We start from the raw sequence: 24364 nt of genomic DNA, 5'->3' as shown, positions 1-24364 counted from the left end.
AGTAAATTTTTAGCATTAAAAGACTTTAAATTTTTTATGTGGCCTTTGGCCCATTAAAAAATTTAAAATATATTTAATCTTTTGATTTCCTTTGGTCACATTAAAAGAAAATCTTGATTAACCATTTACTGCACTATCTTATTTAGCACATTGAAAAAGATTTCCTAAAGGACTAGCTGAATTTGTAAATTGTTAACTCTTTCTTGGTGTCTTTTGTGCTAAGGTAAGATCTAAAGGTAAATTTTTGTGGTATTAGTATTTTTCATTTCTCTATAGTTAAATGTGCTTAAATTTTTATATCTAAAGGTTAACTATAGGAAAATTTTCCTAGATTTGGGTCACTAAGCATAATTTTTTAAATCTGGGATCGAAATTAGTTAGCATTTAAATTTCGTGGTTGTTTAAAGTATTTGTATTTCTTGAAATTTAATTGCTAGAACATTGTGCATCCGTTGAATATCTTGCATCTATAAAAAATCTATCGTCATTGTTTGAATTATTTAATGCTCATTACATTTTGCGAATATTTTCAAGCAATTGTTAAAGAATTTTGTCATGGAATTATAATAGATCGCATATCTTTGTTTCCTAAGTTGAACATTTGTGAAAATCCGTTGACATTGATATCTAATTGCAAAGTAGTTTTTGTTCTCTTTGAGCTAAATCGTATCAAGAAGATTTGAAATAAGCTGGTGTCTTAACCATAATATCTTCAAGAGTTTATCATTTAAGTCTTCATCTAATAAAGCGAATATCTCATTTGTGTAATTGAAGGCTTTAGTAAAGCAAGTGTTTCCCCATCCTTGAATCTAACTCCATCTCATCTTCCGGTGCATTTGCATATAGGTTAGCCTTGCATAAATAAAATTTACTTCCAAGCATAAGCTTGGTCAATAGACAGATAGATCTCCATCCGTCTTTTCTTGAGAAGCTTGTTTTAATAGTACTTAAAACGGTGACCTTGCAGTCGTCAGAGCCACAGCTCTCTGCAGCATCGGAGGCACCGGGTATGTTAGAAGTTCAGGAGAGGTATCGTTAATCACACCTTAGTGTGCTTCTCCTGACCTTCTCTCTGCCAATTACTGCGAAATCAGGCTCAACACAGAAAGGACTGAAGGATTCACAATCTAAGTAGGCATTTAACTAAAAACAACCAAGATTCTGCATCTCACATTTAGTTTTAGGATCTGCATTTCATATAAGATAGTCATTCACCTAAGCAACAGTTGCTAATTGATTACTTGGTCTTCATTTCCCTAGCAAGATCATTGACTCCATAAGGCACTGGTATTAATCGTTTAAAATCTAATTAAATCCTAGGTCTTGTTGAATCTTAATCAAGTACTTGATTGCCTCGCTGTGTCTCCCAAACTGGTTGGTTCCCAACTAGTTCTTCTTCATTTCATTTTTCCATAGGGTCTACCCCCCTTAGCCTGCTGTAGGGAGACAGCTTAAATGGAGAGATTGGGGATCAGGGTGACATCCCTCGATCTTAGCATTGTCGCGGTGCCTAGACATTCTATGTGACAACACCTCTCATCAGGCCAATGAGTAGGGAAATGAGGATAGGGACCATAGTAGTACCGATGGATGCATCGTGTATGCTAGGATGATATTGATCTGGGATCAATGAAACTAACTTCGGGTCAGTATGAGTGGTTTGAGACACTCCCTTTTGGAACTGAATTCGGGTCAGTAAGAGTGATATAACTCACTCTCTTTTGGAACTGATTTCAGATCAGTAAGAGTGGTATGACACACTCTCTTTATTTGGAACTGATTTTGGATCAGTGAGAGTGGTATGAGACACTCTCTTCATATGGGGCTGACTTCGGGTCAGTAGAGAATAGTATGAGACATTCTCGATCAATTCTTCTTCTTCATGGTTCAACAGAGCAGAGCAGAGCAGTGCAAGGCACTGATGGCAGAGATAGCACAGTCTGGCAGATGGATCAACGGATGGAGTTCTCCCAAGTTGAGAGGGAGTGTTAAAATTGGCAACTAGGGCCAAACTCCATGTGGGTCATCTTATTTATGGCAGCTGATATTTTTCTTGGATTCCTCTCATCGAGAGGTGTAGGATTGATCTAAAGATCATTCGATTCCAATAAGTATTCATGGAGATATGAATTTATTTGTGTTATGGGACAATTCGTCAAGGTCGGCCAGCAACCAAATTGCCCCCACTTATGCTCAACGTTTTAGTATAAATAGAGGTGCCTTGAAAGTCATTTGGACACACACTCTTCTTGTGATCTCTTCCTCTCCACTTGTCTTTGGGTTTTGGTGGGAGGAGAGATCCTAAGAGTATACGCTGCCCTAAGAAGAAGATGCCCTAGCTCTACGCTGCCATAGAGAAGCTTAATGCTAGCATGGAGAAGCCCTAACCACTGGCCTAATGATGCCCTAACTACAACGCTATCATGAAAAGAGAACCCTCTTCGTTGTCAAGGAAGGAGCTATATATATGTCGTCCTGAAGGGTCTGCCCTAGCCCTAGACGTTGTTGATCCAAGTGTGCAACGTTCTCAAAGGGATAGCCCTGAAATTGAGACAACCTAGCCGCAAAAAGAGAGGGGTGTTAGACAGCATGGAAGCAAGGGTTTGAAGTCTGCTCCAGGAGGTCGAAGTTGAGGCAAGTGCAGATTGTTTGAGGGCTGGAATCTTGTTGTTTCAAGGGTTGAGAGAGCGGGCTACTAGGCTAAGTCTTAGTAGGGCAATACGCTATTGTTCTAAGATTGTTTGGTCACATTTTATGGAGGCAAAAGCTACAAGAAGGCTATTGTGCTAGGTCGCAGGGCATAACACACAGTTAGGGACTACGTGAGGGTTGTCAAGGATGGACAGTGCCCTAAGAAGGCAGCGTGGCATGGGAGGAAGCCTTCCAAGATGGGACGCAGTCCTTATGGGGTTGGTTTGTTGACTGTGGGATATGTGTAAGGCTACAGCAGTGTGACCTAACCAGACAGTTACAAACAGTGATATACAAATAGGGTTGGAGCAGCATGGATCAGTGTGATGTTGTTGTTGATGTGTGAGGGTTGGTAGGACTGTCTTGATGCCCTAACTAGCCCATGATGAAGGCTGCCCAATCTGCTGTTAGAATGTCGTCCAATGCAACAAAAAGAGAATCCCCTAACAGTGAACTAATGTAGTGCATGACAAGATGTGACAGCATTGCTATAAGGTGCAGCATGATGTTCAATGTTGTTGCATAATGATGGGCATAGTGATGAAGTGTAGTGTAGCATGATGTGTGCAGCACCAGTATAACAAAGTGCAGCACAGTGATAATGAATGCTAAAATGAGATGTAGCATGATGAGCACAATGAGGTACAACATGATGATGTAGCACAGGGAGGTGCAGCATGATGATAAGGTACAGCATGATGTAGTATAGGGAGGTGCAACATGATGATGCAGTACAGGGAGGTGCAGCATGATGATGCAATACAAGGAGGTGCAGCATGATGATAAGGTGCAACAGTATGATGTGTGCAACATAGTAATGAGGTCTAGCATGATGATTGGGTGCAGCATGATGATAAGTGTAGTGTAGCATGATGTGTGCAACACAAGTGTAACAAAGTGCAGCACAGTGATAATGAATGCTAAAATGAGATGTAGCATGATGGGCACAGTGAGGTACAACATGATGATGTAGCACAGGGAGGTGCAGCATGATGATAAGGTACAACATGATGATTTAGTATAGGGAGCTGCAACATGATGATGCAGTACAGGGAGGTGCAACATGATGATGCAGTACAGGGAGGTGCAGCATGATGATAAGGTGCAACAGTATGATGTGTGCAACATAGTAATGAGGTCTAGCATGATGATTGGGTGCAGCACAATGAGGTGCAGCATGGTGATGGAGTCACCTTGGATCAGTGGAAGCAATATGCCTTCACCTAAGCTTAGATCAGCTACCTCATATGCCATCTTCCTAGAGAAGATCTCTGCACTTATTTAGATAACTCAAAAGGTTGACTTCTAAGGTATATGTACTATCTCTCTCTCTATTGAACTATTGAAGAACATATAAGAAGAATTGATCAAGGGTTTCGCCACAATGGGGTTTGTCCCTGGTTGGCGCCACATCTTGTGTCCTTTGTCTTCGCTTATCTTTTGCGATTTATGTTTATCTTCTATCTACATTTTACTATCATGCTAAATGTGATTTCTAATCTGGAATTGAGATTGAGCTAATATGGAAAATTGAAGTAAATTTGCTATCAGCATAGAACATACCTAAAATTAACAACTCTGCTAGACCAAGATAGGAGGAGATACTCGACTTAACAAAATGGACAAGGATCACACACACCCTATGGGTGACAAATAGGGGAGATACCCTATTTTCTAGAGATCCCTAAACCCCAAGAGCCCTCAATGCTCCATTCCCACCTTGGGAGCACAACCAAGGGGGAATACCTATGCTCAATGTTCTCGATCAGCGAAGCCCCTTATCAGGAGGGGCTACATCTGTCAGTCCAAGTTGCTTCTCTAAATACCAAGAACTTCCCTTTCGGCAAAGCGTTGGTGAGAATATATGCAATTGGCTCATCTGTCGATATGTGATAGAGTCTAATGGCTCCTCTTTACACCATGTCTCAAATGTAATGATAGTTAATCTCTATGTTCTTGGACTTGTCATGAAATATGGGATTCTTTGCCAATTGGATCCCACTCTTGTTGTCGCAACATATCACTGTAGTGTCCAGAACCTGTTCAAACAGCTCTCCAAAGTGCTTCCTCAACCAAACTGTTGCGCATCTAACCATGCTAGTGGAAATATACTCTGGCTCAATGGCACTCAAAGATATGGAATTTTGTTTCCTGCTCATCCAGGACATCATGGCAGATCCAAGGCCAAGACAACAACCAGAAGTGCTCTTCCTATCAACAGTGTTTCCAGCCCAATCAACATCGGTATATCCATGTAGTCAAACATCTTTGGCAGAATATCTCAGACCAAGGGTGATCATCCCATGCAAGTATCTCCAAATTTGTTAGGAAGCAACCCAATGTGCATGGAGAGGCTCGTTCATGAATTGAATCAACATGTTCACTGCATAGCATATGTTTGGAAGAGTGTTCACTAAGAACATCAAAGCCCCAATCAACTAGCTATACTCGGATGGATTCGCCAAATCGGATCCTGCAGCTTCTCCGCATAGCTTCTTGAAATTCATTTCCATCGATGTGGGCAGGGACTTACATTCTGTCATTCCAAATCTCTACAACAACTTTGTAGAAATGAATTTCAAGAATGTACCTCTAAAACTCACATAATCATAAGAGAATGTACCAGAAAACTTGCATCGTCACAGAGAATTATATCCTCAAGAAATGTGCATCATCACAGAAAAGTATAGTCTTAGGAAATTCACATCATCACATAGAAAAGTAGCCTTATATCCTTCATATATTACAGAAATTAGGAGCCTCAAAGCCTTTGTTTATGTATGCTCAAATGTTGCACTTTTGGAGGAGGACGAATAGCTCTTATTAATAGTCACTTCATGAGGTTGAAAAGGTGTGAATACTAGTTGAGCCGACTTGTTCCTTGGAGGGCCGACTTGGCAAATTGGAAGGACAAATGACACTTACAAAAATTCAAATTTACTTCTTTTTACAAGGGTCACGAAGAATATGCCCTTTTACATTTTCTTTTGACCAAAACAAAGCATGAAGAACATGCTAGAAAATAATAATATTTTTTATTCTTTTGTTTTTACATATAGATACAAGTATAATGACAATTATGAAGATCGACCTTGGTTACAATTTCAACATATACATCATACAAAGCAAGCTCTAACCCTTTGAGCTACAAGTAGTAAACAAAGAAAAATCAAGAAAACGAAAAAAGCGCATAAGAGGGGTGGAAAAAAAAGTTGGGTTGGTAACTCATGCATCCACGATTGCTCCATCCTCACATCTATATACTTAGGATGTGGATCCCCATCATGTTGGTCCCTTTGACCATGGCACTTGGCCATGAAGCCTTCTCCCCTCCATTACCATCATTATTCACATAACACCTATCAATTTAAGGGTGGACTAACAAGGTTGTCTTTTAGATACCCCTACCTAGGGAGGTAACACCATTGCAAATGCAAAGCCCCAAATATGGAGGGGAAATCTAAGATCTTGTTTGAAGTTTCAAAGAGCCCATTACTTTCAAGTTTGGTTCACTTAAATGCAAAATTGATTTTTGTACCTAATGGTTTGTTGTTTTCAGTAGACATTGTGATTTAATCATTAGGTGATTCCACAGCTATGACCTCGGCAACTTAACTAGGGCCCAGGCCTCCAGAGGAGCATTTTTACACTCACAGGTGGATCGTTGAGACCCTTAGGTCTAAGCAATAGCAGCATGACATTTGCACCCCTAGACACTAAGACGTTCTACCACTTTGCACACTATTGGACGATTCTTCAGGATGTCATACATTGGACCCAACATGCCCATGGTCGCCCTTAGCACTCTAGAAGTATGGCAACTAATCTAGAGCTCAGATGAGGATGGTCTCACCTTCTAAGACATGGGAGGACTTGTAGCACCTAGAAATCCCTCAACGTTGGAGAAAAGATGGGCATTTTTCCCTGTACAAGACCCAGGAGAACACATTTTGACCCCCAAAATGAAGTTTTGGGCCCACAGACAAATTTTAACAAAAGTGTGAAGGCCAACCTTCACATCATAATTTTAGAGAGCTTCTACACCACTCATGGCACCCTAAGCCCTCAACGCATACCCTGGAAGTGCCTATGCATGCATGGCATCAGCAAAAAGTGCCCTACAACTCACACGTGTGGGCAAATATTTGTGTTTTGCCTAAGCTAGTAGGTCGGCTTGTGACCTAACTTGTCATTGTGACATATTTTATTGTTTTTAGGGGCTTTAGGCTAAAATAAACATTATTCCTCCTCATATAAGTAGAGGAGAGGATTCATTTGTAATTCATCATCATACACACTTGAGTATTCCAACCTCTTGTGTATCCAGCCTTCTTGTCTTGTGGAGAATTTGGATCTATGAATGCATTTTGACATTTGGAGTTGATTTGTTTGTCTTTGAAGCTGTTGTTTTGGATCAAGGGATGGATTTTTCATGCATTGTCAGGCTAGGAGGTAACTCCTCAAATGAGATTATGTATATTCATTTAGGTTGTTCATAGTTATATACATGAGGGAGTGACTGTTGAGTTTCATCTCCCGATGACTCTCCATTTTCTTATTATTTATTTACACTATTTACAATTGTTCACCCAATCCCTATGATTAGGTGTCAACATTCCCCCCCTTAATTTGAAGGGATGTTGGTGAGTCCAAGCATCATTCTGAATCTTTCAAGCTTTTCTCTTCCAAGCGCTTTGGTGAAGATGTCTGCAATCTACTCATTAGTGGAACAATGGCGAAGATGGATTGTTTTGGCCTCGACATGATGTCGAATCATGGAACTTTGGTTTCTTGGCCAGCTTTATTGCCGAGGTATTATCAATCATGAGTGGAGTCGAATGTACTTGTTTTACCTACAAATTTTCTAGAATTTTCCTAAGCCACACAATTTCTTTTGTTGCTTCCGCTGCTACCACATGTTCTACCTCTGTTGTGGAATCTGCTGGAACTGATTGTTTGCGTGATCTCCATGAAACAACTCCTAATCCAAGACTCATAGCATAACCAGAAGTAGATACCCCAGTTTCTTTGTCTCCATCGAAGTCTGAATCAGAGTATCCAATCAAGCTGAAGTCGCCCACCTATGTATACTTGAGTCCAAAGTCTTGAGTTCCCTTCAAGTACTTTAGAACTCTTTTTGCAACAGACCAATGTCCCTCACAAGGCTTTTGCATAAACCTAGAGAGGATTCCAACAGCAAACGAAATGTCTGGTCTGGTAGTAGTCAGGTAGTTGAGACTTCCTACAAGTTGTCTATACTTTGTTGCATCCTCAAATTCTTTTCCTTCAATGGATGTGAGTTTTAAGTTTTGTTCCATTGGAGTAGTTAGAGGATTGCATTCAGCCATGCCAAACCTGTTCAACAGATATCCAATGTACTTCTTTTGAGAAAGAAATATGGACTTCGGATGTTGAGTTACTTCAATACCAAGATAGTAATGAACATAGCCCAAATCAGTGATTTCAAAACCTTTCCTCAATTCCTTCTTTATGGATGCAATGTAGCTCTCATTATTCCCTGTCATCAAAAGATCATCTACATATACCACAAGATATACAACTGTTTTGCCAACTTTCTTGACAAACAAAGTTGCATCATCAAGATCATAATGTTTGAAATTGAGTTTCAGAAAAAGCTCGGTTAATTTTTCATACCAGGCTTGCAATGCTTGTTTGAGGCCATACAAGGATTTCACAAGTTTGCATACTTTATGTTCATGTTCTTTCATAGCAAATCCTTCAGGCTGGGACATAAAAACATTCTCTTTTAAATCTCCATTCAAGAAAGCAGTTTTTACATCCATTTGATGGACTTTCCAACCGTTCTAAGCTGCTAGGGCAAAGGGTGTCCGGATGGTAACCCATTTTGTTGTGGGGGTAAAATTCTCCTCATAATCGACCCCTTCCTTCTGTGCAAAACCTTTTTCCACAAGCCTGGCTTTGTGCTTGTCAAGTGAGCCATCAACTTTATACTTGTTCTTGTAGACCCACTTGTAGCCAATTGGTTTGGTTCCCAATGGAGCATCAACCAACTTCCAAGTGCCATTCTTTATCAAGGCATCATACTCCTTTTGCATCGCTTCTTTCCATTCATCATGAGAAATGGCTTCTTTAAAGGAAGTTGGTTCAAAATCTGTAGACAAATTCAATTTACAATCATAAGAAACATCCATATCAACAAGTGAATCAGAGTCATCTACATCACCTCCATTTTGTCAGGTTGAATTCCTAGTTCTTGTCTTTCCAAACTCATCAGGATGAACACTTTCAAGTGTCTTTGTCAGCCACTTTGGGGGACCTTTCTGAGATGGTCCAAGCTGCTCAGTTGATTGAGTTGGGACTGAATCAAGATTGACTCTCCCAATTTTGTCAATCACATCACTCAAAGTATCATCTGTTGTTGGAGTTTCATGCGGGGGAGAGAGTGCTTCAGAAAAAGATTCCACAGGTTGATCTAGTATAGAAATCCCCCCTTCAAGATGTGGAATCTAATTATCAAATTCTTGAAATGATTTTGCATTTGCGAATCTATCCAAGCGATCAAGTTGCCGCTCAACAACATTGTCAGCTTTGGATGATTTAAGAAAGATTACATCTCTAGATAAAACAAACTTTTTATTGACTTCATCATAGAGACTGTATACTTTGGAGGTGTTTGAATACCCTAGGAAGATACACTTACGACTCCTTGCACCAAGTTTGTTTCTATGTACCTTTTGTATCAAGGCATAACATGTGGAACCAAAGACCCTGAGATGCTTTACTGAAGGAATGTGCCCATACCACATTTCATAAGGAGTCTTGTTTCTAATAGCATTAGAAGGACATCTATTCTTTACATATACAGCACATAGAACTGCATCAGCCCAAAACATCAATTTTCATTCTTGAAAAACATCATGGAGCACACCATATTTAAGATTGTCCTATTCATTCTTTCAGCTACTCCGTTATGTTGGGGATTATAAGGCACAGTTGTTTGATGTTTGATCCCATGTTGGCGAAGATAGTTTTCAAATTCATTTGAAGTGTATTCTTTTCCACTATTAGTGCGATTAGAGCCAATATGAGATTGTGCATCATTTTCAATCCATGTATGAAAGTTCTTGAATGTTTGAAAAGCATCAGATTTGTTCTTCAATAAATAAACCCAACACATTCTGGTTGTAGTCATCAATAAATGTCATCATATATTTATTTCCATTTGCAGAAGGAATAGGGATTGGACCACATAAATCTGAATGAATGAGTTCAAGTTTTCTATGTGCTCTAGAATGTGAATCATGAAAACATTGTTTGTTATGCTTTCCTAGAATGCAAGCATCACATTGCTTAAGTTTCCAAGGAATTGTAGGCAAACCAGTAACACCATTTTTCTTCAACAAGCGGAGGTTGTTATAGTTCAAGTGTCCATAATAAACTTGATGGAAATGTACCTTCTTCATAATGAAAATTGTATGAGAAATTGTGTGCATGCGCAGAGGTACCTTGCAGCTTGAGAATCCTTTCTTCTTCTATCCCCGTCATGAAAAGTGAGTGATATGATGCTTTTCTCACCTCAACCTTGCGATCAAACATATGAATGGAGTGTCCATGTTGGCGGATGTGGACCAAGGACAGCAAGTTTCTCCTCAGCTCTGGGAGATATAAAATGTGATGTAGAAGAAAGTCTGGAAGACCAAGCAATTTAAGCCTGATTGTGCCAAGCCCTGATGGCTTGAGTTTTGATTTGTCTGCAAAGTATAATGCTCCATCAACATTGTCAGTAAATTCTTCAAAAAAATCTCTTCTAAAGGTCATGTGGCAAGTTGCTCCTGAATCAAGCAACCAATCATTTTTCCAAGAAGCAAGTGAAGCATTAAATAAGTCTTCATTTACTCCAATATTACAGTATGCCACAACATAGTGATCAGATTCAAGTGCTTTACCTTTCTCTTTGTCATTAGTTTTACCTTTGGGTTGGTTTCTTTCCTGCTCAATTCTGTCCCAAGGCAACTTGCATGTGGATGCATCATGTGATCCATCTCTTTTGCAACATATGCAATGCAAATCTGACTTTTCTCCTTGAGAGTGTCTGCCCCCCTGCCTCTGAAATTTCTTCTTCCTCTTCCTCTTCGACCACCTCTTCCTCTAGAAGAATCTTGAGCAAGATTCTTCTCTCTATGTGCAAGACACACAGTCTCTTCAGAAGACTGAGGAGCTGTCTTCTTCCCAAAAGCTTTCTCTCTTTCAGCAAATTTTTTCACAAGGGAGTCAAAGATAATTTCTTTGAGGTTTCCATTTGCTTGCAATGACTCAAGATAATTTGAGTAAGTGGGATAAAGTGCCTTGACAAAAGCTATCAGAGGAATATCTAGTTCAACATTAGTGACTTTGATATCATCCATAATAGATTTTACTTCTGATGCAAGAGCAAGAGGATCATCATTTTGTAATTCAAGGCTGCGTTAGCGCTTGAGATTTCACCCTAGGCTGAGGAAGGTAAACCTTCAAGGCAACATCAAACCATTTCACCTCGTAGCTAGCCCTATGGGGTATGAGGAGGCTCTCTCCGGTCAATCTCAGTGAAATATTCAATGGACAGAGATGACCAATACAGTGACACTGATATTAGGCTAGTAAACTGATTAAAAGGTTGATTTGGGGATTTTTGGGGTTTTTTGGTGGCAAATTGAGGATCTGCAATTTTAGGGTGCGGGGATTTGACACAGTTTCTGCAAGTGGGTCTTTGGGGCAAGGTAGGAGTTTGTGCTGATGCCTTTAGCTGAGATGGATGATCAAGGAAGAAAAAAGAGAAGCTAAAGAGGGCAAACAATGACTTTGAATCCTCTCTAGACAGTGGAAAACATAAACATTAAACAAATTTGAAAGCTGAGCATGGCAAGCATGAATTCAAACTTTATCACTTCATTTGTTTAATAAGCTGCAGTAAAGAAAGAGATGGAACACATAAACACACTTACAATTACAATAAGAGAACACACCATCAACACAAGAGTCCACAAGAATCCCAATGATGTTTGCAAAACCCTGGTCTTCCTTTTCCTCAAATTGCAAAGATACAAGTAAAATATACAATCGGAGTTTCTCCCTCAAGAGTCCAACCATGAAAATGAGCAAGAGAAGGCATAATATAGATGATCTAACTCCTTTCCCCACCTCTAGGGGTCGTGCTCAGCTTCCTAGGAGCTGTTTCAACTAATTCTAAACTGAGCACTAGATAATAGGCAGTCAAAACAACTTGCCTCTAAAACTTAGGAAACCTATCCATGCATTAAATATTTACCATTTACATCAAAGAATCTTCTAGAAGTGATGAAGGAGAGTAAAAGTATCTAAGTGCCATGAAAATTACACAAAAATCCATCATTTACATGCCTCAAAAGTCAACCAAGATGAAAACAGTGTTTTGCTGGCCGAACTGGTCAAAACAGGCAAATTTCCCTGACAGGTCGCGCACATCACTCTGACTGGTCGCGCACATTCACAGCTCTGTTTGAGGGCCTTCCCGGTGTCCAAATCAGGTGCAAGATAGCTCGTTGGAAAGGTCTGCGAGTCTACTTTCCAACCCCACTGGAATTTCTGAATTTGGAGTTGATTTGACCCCTCAAAAGTCATTTCTCCCAAGAGAGCCTTCTGCAACTCAAAATAGGGGCAGAAAGTCAAAAATTGCATGTATTTTGAGCTTTTGGAAGCCCAAATCTCCATAAAATCTGAAACCCATCCATAGGCAAGTGTATTTTTGCATGACAATTCCAAAAATGCAAAGTTTTCCCCGTTCTGAGTTGCCCCCATGTATGGTCGCGCGCGGGGTGAGACCAGTCAAATGGCCAAAACCTGTAAAATTCCCAAAAATGCCAAAAATGCTTCAAAACTCTCAAAATTTCTTGAGTTTGCTGCTAGGAGGATGCTAATGAGTATCATGGTGAGTGAGAGAGGCCTCAGCCAAGATACGGAGCGGGTTGGTCTTCTTCTTCCTCTTACGGGCCTCGGACAACCTCCTTTGGAACATCTTCATTTTCGCCTTGCAAACATGCATCCTTGCCCAATAGTGATTCTTCATGTTCCGTAGCAACCTCTTGTCCTCGTTTGCCTTCTCTAACAGCCTCTGCAAGTGTGCATTCACACGGATAAGCATGGATTCCCTCTCCTTGGGCAGCAAGTCACCGGGCCTCCTACGGTTGATGACTCGGTCACTTCGAATCCTCCACAGCTCATCCAACTCTTTCTCATCCTCAAGTTGCTTGTTGCGCTGCTCAAGATAGTTTATTGTCCATTGGGCCATGTCGAGCTTCTGCTGTAACAAGCGGTTTTCCGCCTCTCTCTGTCGGATGATCTCATGCAAATCTGAAGTGGGGGAGCGAGCATCAAGATCAATGATGTCAGCCTGTGTGTCACCGGCTCTCTCCTCCTCTGTCATGGGCTGTTTGCCCTCCCGTACTGCTGATGGAGAACGCGAGGCCCCTTCCACCTGGTGTGGAGATAACACTCGCTGACCTGTAGATGATGATGGCGAGACCCCTTCCACCTGCTGTGGAGAAAGTACTCGTCGAGCTGCTGCAAACAAGGTCCTGTGACCTCTCTGGTAGGTGACCTGAGGTGAGGAAGCAACCTGTCTCGGAACAATGATCTCGGGCTGGTGAGATGGACCTCCCTCCTCATAAATGACCTCTGGCTCTGGGTGTGGCTGTGGTGGCACTGTAAAGAACTCATGAGAAATGAAGTCTGCCCATGGAATGCCCTGCTGACTCAACTGATGGGAAACAATGAGCTGGATGAGACCATGATGGCACAAACTCCTATACTGCTGAGCTGGGGACCGCCTCTGAAACACGGACACCATCCTCTGAATGTCCTGGAAGAAGAAAACCGGGATGTTCATCATCCTCACTCGGGTAAAGTGCATCAACAGGCGAATGTGATAAGAGAAGACCTGTGAAAATCTCCCCTCACATGTGAAGTAATGCATGATAAGCCGCATGATCGGAGCATACTCCCCCCGGAGGAATCTGAAAGAAAGACCCCCGACAAGTGGCTCATGAATGCTGGCCTGACATATGGCTCAAAATAAACATAATCCAGCATTTTGCGCTTGGGCCACACTTCACCCACATCTGGTATCCCGGTAGCCTCTGAAATCACCTCCGGAGATAGCACAAAATTCACCCCTGCAAGAGTGACCTGCCCATCATGAAGGTGCAAAACAAATAAGCGGGCCAACTCCCTGTGATGCTGGATCTGAGCAAGCCTCTCACAAAACTGCAAACATGACATGTATCGGAAACAATTCACTGCCAAAGGGCAGTGCTGTAATTCTGCTAAAGATGTGGGCTCTTCTCTCTTATGATGACCACCTTTGCCACCCCTACGAGGCCTCTGTTGTACCTCAACCTCTGTGGAAGAAGACCGGTCATCACCTTGCTCATAGGTTTCAGTGGTTGACATGGTGCTCGGTCAATTTAGCAAGCAAGAGGGCGATTTGAGAAAATTTGAAGTGGTTTTGTGAGTGACACGCTGAGTGGTCGCGCACAGGCTTTGACAGGTCGCGCACAGCATGACTGGTCGCGCCCGTTGAGTTTTTGCACTGCGGAGGGGCGCCTGATAGGTCGCGCACTGCCCAACAGGTCGCGCACGCCCTCTGACAGGTCGCGCACCTGAAAATGGTTCAAATTTGCTGCCCTTTGCCTCCTTTCGCCTTCTTCGCCCTCTCACTCTTCTTTGCGAGCTCTTAGATGCACAATGAGGGTGTTTTAGAGGGAATTTGACTCTTTATAAGCCTAATTTGAAAAAATTTACTTACCAAACCCACTTTCTAATGTTTTATTTTGGCACTTTCTTTTAACACTGTTTTGAGTTTACTTTTGTCCTGAATTTGACTTTTTGAGTGCTTTAACTCTGTTCTTTTTGCAGGTAGACCATCTGATGGACTCTGGCGAGGAGACCAGGGTTATTGCCGGCATTGTGAAGAATTTTTTAAATTTCCTTATTTTTTACAAAATTGACATGACCTTGGTTTTAAAAACATGGTTTTTAAATCCAAGGTATAAATGAGCTGTACCTGATGAAAATATCAATGAAACATATTTACATACCTCCTTCCGGCTTGCTGGGGACCCATGGACCTCTGACTCATGATCTTGCAATGACATTTGACTGAAACCCTAGACCTAAGACTTTGGACTTCAAGACAAAACAAAACAAGCGTAACACAAGTTCATTAACTGATATGACCTGATCCAGCAAAGCCAAGAAGGGAACAAGGACCAGCTCCTCCATCAGTTTTATGGCATGCCTAATGGAATGCAAAACTGACATCGATGAGACACCTACTTATGCATATGCAAAGAGTTTTTTGATCACTGATGGAGGGCATCATGACCGACACTAACAGGCTGAACAATTTAATCATGAGTTGAACAACTTCAAGTGCAGAGTGTGAGTCATAGAGTTCCTTTAGTTTTTTAAGGCTTTGAAAGCATTTGAAAATGGTGAAATATGGCAACTCACCTCTTCATTTACTGATGTTGCAATCAAGGCATAAGCCTTGCTGTTCTTATTTTCCCAAATGGCGAATTCCTTGTCTGAGGTAGGTTGTTCTGGTTCTTTGTCTCCGTCTCCAACACACACTCCTTTCCACAGCTCATTAAAAATGAGAGTGTGTTTGATTTTCCGTGACCATTCTAGATAGTTCTCCTTGCCGGTGAGAACCACTCCCACAATAGATATCAATGAATGCATTTTTAAAAAAAATTGTGCACTGTAAAAAAAAATATACTTCTGCTGCCAATATATAAAATATTTTCACTTCTGGTGTTAAAGAAAAAAAACTACACTGTAATAGCAATATTTTGAAGAAAAAAAAGTGCAATTCTGGTCAAGAATGTAGTTCTAGTCAAAAATGCAGTATGGAGGGAGCAGCTTACTGGAGGGAGCAGCGACAGCGTGGGAGGAAGAGCAACAAAAGCTACCTCTATCAAGTTTTGTATCAACATTTGATTAGGTTTCAATAACATATGGAGAAGTTGTTGGAATTCAGCATTATAAATCTATTGTGTTCTCATCCATTATCCTGGAAACGTTGGTCTGCATATGAAAGGAGGGGCCGTATGGAGCAGCGATAGCGTGCAGAGGAGGGTCATATGGAAACAGCGATAGCGTGGAGAGGGGTCGTTACACAGCAGAGCGCTATTGGCTGAGGCTAGAGATAGCAACGTACACACTGAGTCACATTCGAAATGCTACAAGAATGCTTCTATGGGCTAGATAGTGCACCAGGATCGCTGGCAGCCTCATAAAACAATGCGCTTCGAAGTATGGGAGCTACAAGGGGAGGTACACCAAGCGTTACACCAATTATCATGCAGAAGATAGAGAACTGAAGAATATGGCAGACTGTAGGGCAAATTTCTGAAAAATGGAAAAAGGGAGTTACAATGGCAGACTGCAATGCCAAAAATGGAGTTGGCTCTGATACCATGTCAGGCCAAGAAGTAACTCCTCAAATGAGATTATGTATATTCATTTAGGTTGTTCATAGTTTTATACATGAGGGAGTGACTATTGAGTTTCATCTCACAATGACTCTCCATTTTCTCTTATTTTTTATTTACACTATTTACAATTGTTCACCCAATCCCTATGATTAGGTGTCAACATGCATGTTATCTTGTGAGTGAGAATTTTATTGGATAAATATTTTCTTAATGTCTAATGTATGGAATGCTTTGAATCTAGGGTTTTCTTTTGTGCCCTAAATTGTTGAAAATTTATTTGATGGAATCTTGATGCCATTATTGCATACATTACTCATGAATAACATGTGGTTGATAATCCTAGTGGTGAACTTTGATCAACTATCCCATAAAACTCTTTGATTCAATGCATAGGTAATTGCTCAACGCTAGGGTTGTTGATGCTTAGGCATCAATCATGCTTCTTCCTTAGCAACTTTTGCCTATCCTATCAACTCATATGCTCCATACTCCCAAGGAACAAGGCACTGGCCTATCTCCAATCCACTTTTTATTCATAAACTTCTTCCTTCTTTCCCTTAACCTAATTCAGCCCCTTTAAGGCCAAGTGGCCAAGCTAGGGATTGGTGTGAATTCCTAGGGAAGAGGAATTTTCGGAGTTGGAGAATCTAAATTCCAAGAGGATAGTGGTTGCCACAAAATACCTTCTTTTGGTAGGCATTCACTTCAATTATTACTTTCCCCCAGTTACTAGCCCTAGTTTGTTTCTAGCTTCAACTTAGGGGCTTATTTGAGGGTTCCTTGTACCTTTGTCTTATTGGAAATCATTTTTGGAAACCCTTTCTCCTTGCCTTGACCTTTGGCCATCCCAACACTCAACCTACTAAGCAAGCCCTAGGTATTGTGCCCCATTCTGACCTCTACAACAAAAGTAAATTGCCTCCTCTTCATAAAGGGGCCTTGAACCTAAAATTGAACTTTCTCTTGGAGACCTTTTCGTGTCACCTCATACTTCAACCTTAGAATATCCATTATAGGTGACCATACACATACCAAGACCCCTCAAATTGTTGAAAATCCATAAAGAGCAAGGGGTTTTGGCTATGGTGACAGTGGGCCACTACCCCATTGTTGTGTCTTGGACTAGAAATAGCCTTGTAGGGTACCCCTATCTAAGGCCTGCTAGATTTTGCGACAACAAGACAAATCAGTGTTACTTGGGAGCGGGAGCAAAAACAGGTGCAGGAGCGACATTTTCAGAAGCTCACGGTTTGGGAGCGAATCCCGGAGCGTTTTATATATATATATATATACATTTTGATATATATATGTCAACAAAAACATGTAGAATGATGAATTAGATATAAAAAACATAGATTGATCATTGAACCATATAACAACAATCATCTAGAAGTTATAATCTTCATCAACCACGTCCACAAGTTAGTAACATACAACATATTGAGTCTCATGAATCATGATTCATCAATCTTAAAGTTTCAACTTCAAGCTTTCAAAATTGAAAATTCAATATATAACATTTATCATCATTGATCACCAAAGTTGTACTTGTAAGCTAAGTTTAACCATTACAACAAATAATATCTAACATGAAATGAAATGAAACAACTTTCACGAAGAATCATATTCATAATTCATTACCAATGAGTTATAATTGCCAACTTCAAACTTCAAACTTAAATTGTCATATATTGTTTACAAAAATATCATAATAAATATGAAAGAGTCAATATTTATAAAAACTACTAGAAACTAGAAAAGACAAGTAAATATGTCATCTACATCTTCGTCTTGCCACCATGAATAATGTCCAATTTCTGAGCAGGTCGTGGTGGTCTTCTAGGAGTCTCCTCCCGCATAGACCCACAACCAGAACCAGAAGGCACATGCCCTCCACGTGAGGATGTACATGGAGGCAGCGACAACAAAGGAACAAGACTCGAAACTGGAGCACTGCTATTGGATGGTGGAGGTGGCATGGTTGTTGCTTCATCTTCCTCTCTCATAAGTTTTGCTTCCAGTTCTTAAAGATGTATAGTGCCATCCTCCAAATTATCATCCTCTGGGTGGTTGTCCCAAATTTTATATGTTGGATCCTCATAAGCCCAATCACAGTAATGACTCAACAACCTCAAGTTGTAGTGCACATAAACCAAGCTTTCTGCCCATTTTCATTGAGTCTATTTCTTCTCACATTATGTATGAAGTTGTAGGTGCTCCAACACCTCTCTGTAGAAGAAGTATTTACAACCTGTGAGAGAACTTTTTTTGCCAATTTTGGCGAAAGTCCCTGGCCGCCATATGCTTCCCACCATGTGAGAGCATCAAATATGTCTCTATCTTCCATTGCATGGAAGGAACCAAACAAACCAGTGCAACTGGAGTATCTACCTAATTCAAGACACAGACTAACACATTCCTCCCTATCAGGTATCAACTTGTCTAATGCTTGCAAATATCCTATAGATACCTCTTCATCTATATAAGGTTTGACCCTAACCCCACCCCCTGGTGCAGGTTGGCCCAACCAAGATGCAGAGTAGTACTTTGGCGTAAGGATATACACCAAGGCATGTAGTGGAACATTAAATTTATCCCACCATGTACACACACAATTGTGAATCAGTGTGTACAAGTTGGGATCATCTTTCTGAACAATATCTTTTATTTGCCCCAACATGGTATCCATCTGCTCATAGACCTCCCCCCCAATCACTGGTTTATCTGTATCTGCAAACCGAATCATGTGATAAATGGGCTTGGTGAATTCCAATACTTTCCTCACACGTGCCCAAAACATACCATCAAGAGCGGTCTCCTCCATCTATTCAAAACCTTGCCTGTCAGCTGCATTTGTAGCCCTTTCCTTTAATACCTACCAGTGTGGACTTGATACCATGCTAGCAAATGACTTTCTTACTTTCAAAAGGGGCCTGAAGGTGAGGTAATAGCTACCAAATTTAGTCTTCGCAATCTTCAACAACTCCAATCTTGAGTGACTACGGAAAAAGCCATGGGAATTGCTATGATTTGTAATAAATTTTATCATTTCTTTGCCTCTCTTGTACAAATCACCAATCGATTTGTATTGTTGGTTTTTGTTCTTAATAATATCATGCATCAAAAGGTTCATAGTGTGAACCAAACACCCAGACCAAAATATGTTGGGGTATTTATCCTCAATAATTGTTCCCACTGCCTTACAATTAGGAGAATTATCAGTGATGACTTGAATGACATTGTATGGCCCAATACGGTCAATTGTTTCAAGTAATGGTTCTGCAATGTTGATGTTGGTCTTGAACTTGTCTGAGTAATCATATGCTGAAAGAAAGATGGCACCACTAACAGACACAGCAAGAACACTTATCAATGGCTTGCCTTTTACATTTTTCCATCCATCAGATACAATGGACACCCCATGGTCTGTCCAAGAACTTGTCATTCTACTCAAAGAATGTGATATCTTTGCTTTTTCATGATCAAGTCCAACAGTTCTAGCTTTGTCATACCCAAGGCTCCCGTATCCTTTAGGGGCATCATTTATGGCAGAAACCATTTCATGCCAATAAGGTGAGCGAAGAACATAGTATGGTATCCCACCTGCATAGAGAAACCTATAAACTTTTGAATCCACATCATTCCTACACCCTTCATCAAGGAAATCTGATATGGTTCTACACCTCAAAGAGATGTTTGGTGACCCTGTGCCTCCATATCCACTGCCATGGGAGGATGCTGAAGGAGTTCTTTGTGCATGTGATTGTGAGCTTGGTTCAAAGAAACCCTTTGATTTTTTATATTTGTATTGGGCTTCCTCCTCTTCCCTTATGTATTTGGATCTATCTGCTGCTGACACACCTGTACAAGTTTTGATTCGTATTTGTTTATCTCCATTCCGTGGCCTTTTCCCGCAAAGGTGCTTTCTGATATGAACTTGTGTAATTATTGTTGGAATGGGGTCAATGAAATTTAGTGGTTCCACCCCCTTTCCCTGCTTCAGGCCTATTAACATATTTCCACAATGGTGTTTAGTCTTGTTTAGTTTTTTGAGCTAACTCATATTCACTCTCCTCCAGCTCCTCCTCACCAAGGTACTCCTCTCCGGGTTTTCATCAAATCCACTATAACCCACTTCTTCATCCCCTTCTTCATTTTCAATCCTCCTTTTTCTACTCTCCAACACAATAATAACCAAAAAAGGAACCAAGAAGAAGAAAATGCCAAGAAATATAACCATGATATTTGAAATTGAAGTTTTGAATCTGCAAAAAAGTGGAATGGGAATGGGAAATAGAGAAAAATAATTATTTATTTATTTAGGAATGAACATAAAAAAAATTGATATAATAGAGTGTAGATCCTACCTCTTTGGCCTCCAATCTCCCCTTGCAAGCTCTTCAATCTCCCCTTGGATGCCTCTCCTTGCTCCTTGCTCTCTCTTGCTCTCTTGCTCTCTCTCACTCTCTCACTCTTAGAAATGAATAATGAGGGAGAGGGCTTATTTATATTACCCCCCTCCTCTCCTCTCCCTCCCTCCCTCCCTTTTTTTCCATGTCGTCGCCATTTTTTTCAGCATGGACGTCGCTCACCACCGGCCAAGAGCAATTTTTCCAACCTGGGAGCGATTTTTCCAACCTGGGAGCGATCGCTCCCCGACCGTTCCTAGGTTGGAAAAATCACTCCCGAAGTGACGGGAGCGATGCTCCCTAATTCGAATTGGCAAAAGCCAGGGCGCAAAAATTTTGGTTAGGGAGCGCGCTCCCAACCTGCTCCCGAGTCGCTCCCACCCGAAGCGCAGACTGGGAGCGGGGTCGGGGGGGCTCCCCCGCAACACTAAGACAAATACTTCAACTCATAGCCACCTTATATGGAGCACCTTCCATCCATTGTCTAAGATAGAGTATTGTTCTATAACATACTGAGGTTCAAACAGAGAAGTCAAGTGTAGGTATGTTCCGCTAACGGTGATTAGGTTCATCGTAAAGGTTGGAAACGTGAGCTTAGGTGACAGTGGCTCTCCTTCCAAGCTTCCCTTGCTTTGTCCCATGTGTTGACCTTTCCTATACAAACATTGACAAATAGAGTGGTAACATGCAGGTTTAGGTCACCATCAAAAACTTGTTGCAAATGTATGCATCCTTAACGCTACAAAAAGCAAGTATAAAGACAGATGAGACTGCAAATCTTCTTAATTGCAAAAGAAATAATCTGCAAGGACAAAAATAACAGAATTGAAAAGAATACTGGCAAGAAAATTAAAATGGATTTTCCCAAACTAAAACGTATCCAGTGCCCATTTTTATTTTTTTCACACTATGCATCAATTGCCTGTACGAAATATTTAATGGCAAAAAAAGGAGGAGTTGTTCATGACAACGATAACAAAACCAATTAGTTTCCTGGAATAGCGGAATGCATGGTGTAAATAGAGTTAATGACAACAAGACCATCGAGCAAACAAAGACAAGTTGTTTCTAGTTTCAGATTCAATATGAAAAACATAGCAATGTGGCCAGTGATGTTAAAACTTAAAAAACATGTAATCATTAACAATTAAAACGATGTACTCGTTAACAAACAAAAAGCTCACCTTAAGAAGCTCATAAATGTAGTACCGTATGTCATAATCTGTTAAAGTAGGATAGAGAATCTTGGAGTCTGTATTGTTCACATACTCAAAAATCAAACTGGGTGTTTTTGATTGTTGATCGCGAACTATGTCAAGCAATTTCACAATATTCGGCCCCCCACATAGGTTCTGCAATATCTTGATCTCTCTCTTAATCTGTCAAGATTTGAAAAACAAGAAATTATATATTAATAATAGCTGAGCTCAAACTTCTAAACCAAAGAATAGATATGAAAATAAACACTGACTGACTTTAAAAGTTATTAAAACAATCATCAAATATCATTATAAGTATATAGTTTGGTTGCTTTTGTCATAATTAGGCAACCCATTGTTGAAGAATGTAACTAGGTTCGGTTTTCATAAATGTATTTTACTTTCAAAAAAATGAAAAAGAAAATTTTTATTATTGCTACAATGACTTATTAAAGCATGGGTTTCATGCTTGGGTCATCTTTTATTAGAAGCCAACTTAATTCACAAGTAATTATCAACAAAGAGAAATATAACCCTAACTCTACTAGCATTGATTTCTCAACATGGTATCAGAGCTAAGGTCAAGGAAGATTGAAGATCACTTTGTTGGCTCGAAGGAAATGGTTACTCCATCTATGATAAGTTATATAAGAATGGGATTCAATACTGTAGGAAGTTGGATCAAGAAGATCTTCTACTATTTATTCAACAAGGTCAAAAGTAAAGGGTTCTTACTACACTTATAGGTTCACTTAACAGTAGGGCATCAAGGCATATGACAGGGGAGAGTAAACAACTTCACACTCTATCAAAGGAACCATCTTCTCATGCATTGGAATTGGGAGACAACAAAAGCTATGTTGTTAGAGGCCTCGGATCAACATCTTTGAAGCTGGAGAATGGAGCTAAGCTACATCTCAACAATATACTATATGTTCTAGGTTTGAAAAAGAATTTGCTTTCAATTTCTTGCTTAGAAGGTAAAGGGGATAAAGTTGCTTTTGTTGATGGAAAGGTTTTGGTTTGGGAAAAGATTCAAGCGTTGATAAAGCTAGGGTTATTGCAGTTCGTGAAGGAGGCTTATATAGAGTCATAACACCATCTCCTCAAGCTCTAGTTCATATGGAAATCAATCCCATTGAGCTATGGCATAGAAGATATGGTCATCTACACTACAAGGTCATTCCCACTCTTAATCAACTAGTTCATGGCATCCCCAATATCAAACAAGATCGTGAAGGAGTTTGCAAGGGATGTTCTTTGGGTAAACATACAAGAAAACCATTTACAAATAGTGAAACAAGGTCTAAAGATATATTAGACCTCATTCATTATGATGTGTGTGGGCCTATGTCTGACAAATCACTTAGAGATCATCTTTACCATGTAACATTCATTGATGATCACTCTAGAAAGACATGGCACTACCTTCTCAAGAAAAAGGATGAAGTATTTGAGAAATTCAAGGAATTTAGATCTGAAGTGGAAATCCTAACCGAAAAAAAAATAAAGACTTTGAGATCCGACAATGGTGGGGAATACACTTCTAAAGAATTGATTGCATATTGTAAAGAAGCAGGAATTAAGAGGGAGCTCATTGTTTCGTACTATCCCGAACAAATGGAGTGGCCGAAAGAAAGAATAGGACAATTGAAGAAGATATACGAACAATGCTCCTTTATCAAGACTTACCAAAAATTCTATGGGGAGAAGTAGCAATGACAGCAATATATATCCAAAATAGAAGTCCTCATAGAATTATTGAGAATATGACACCTGAGGAAGCATTCACAGAGAAGAAGCCAAGTGTGGACCATCTCTGAATCTTTGGGAGCCCTGCCTATATTCAAATTCCAAAGGGCAAACGAAAGAAGTTAGATTCTACAAGCATCAAACGGACCTTCGTTGGCTATAGTCTCTCCTCAAAAGCATATAAAATCTACATCAAGGAAGGAAGAAATATTGAAGCAAGGATGTTATATTTGATGAAAATCATGCCTACAAAAGATCCAAAGATATCCCTATTGATTTCGATGAAGAAGATATACCAATATTCGAAGAAGAAGAAGTACACCACGACAATCCCTCTACAATTCAAGAAGAAGAAGAAGGACCAAGTGAGCCTATTCAACCTGTGATCATACTGAACGCTAGGAAGAGGCCAAATTGGTTAAAAGTTACTCTTGAAGATGTTGAAGGACATGGAGTTGCGAAAGTAACCTTTAGAGAAAGCAAAAGGCCGAAAAGATATTCTAGATATGCTGCATATATGACAAAATTGATTGAAATTGAACCATCTACATTTGAAGAAGTTGCTCATCAAGAAGTATGGAAGAAAGCAATGAATGAAGAATATCAATCCATCATGAAGAATGGGGTTTGGGAAATCGTTCCTACACCTAGTGAGTCAGTGACAAATCAGTTGTCACCTCCAAACAAGATCAAGCACGTTGTTGATGGAAGTATAAACAAATACAAAACTGAATTTGTTGCAAGGGGTTTCTCTCAAAAGGAAGGCATAGATTATAAAGAAACCTTTGCACCCATCGCCAGGTATACTACCATTAGATCT

General features: G+C 40.2%; 1 protein-coding gene across 3 annotated transcripts in view; it reads right to left on the bottom strand.

Annotated features, from left to right (window-relative positions):
• The window catches only part of LOC149233858 (casein kinase II subunit alpha-2-like), a 313367-nt gene that overhangs the window by 211443 nt on the left and 77560 nt on the right, over positions 1–24364 (bottom strand). For 2 of the 3 annotated variants that reach the window (XM_089379868.1, XM_089379867.1), the window contains exon 3: positions 21778–21972. The exons of the other annotated variant lie outside the window; for it this stretch is intronic. In XM_089379868.1, coding sequence (XP_089235994.1) covers positions 21778–21972 — 195 coding nt within the window. The remainder of the gene's footprint in view (positions 1–21777; positions 21973–24364) is intronic. 3 annotated transcript variants of the gene reach the window in all.

This window comes from Pinus tabuliformis, chromosome J (genome assembly GCF_031772625.1).
Source record: "Pinus tabuliformis cultivar Carrire ecotype Pingquan chromosome J, CPIR1, whole genome shotgun sequence".
Classification (NCBI taxonomy): Eukaryota; Viridiplantae; Streptophyta; class Pinopsida; order Pinales; family Pinaceae; genus Pinus; species Pinus tabuliformis.
This window is presented reverse-complemented; position numbering and strand designations above follow the sequence as displayed.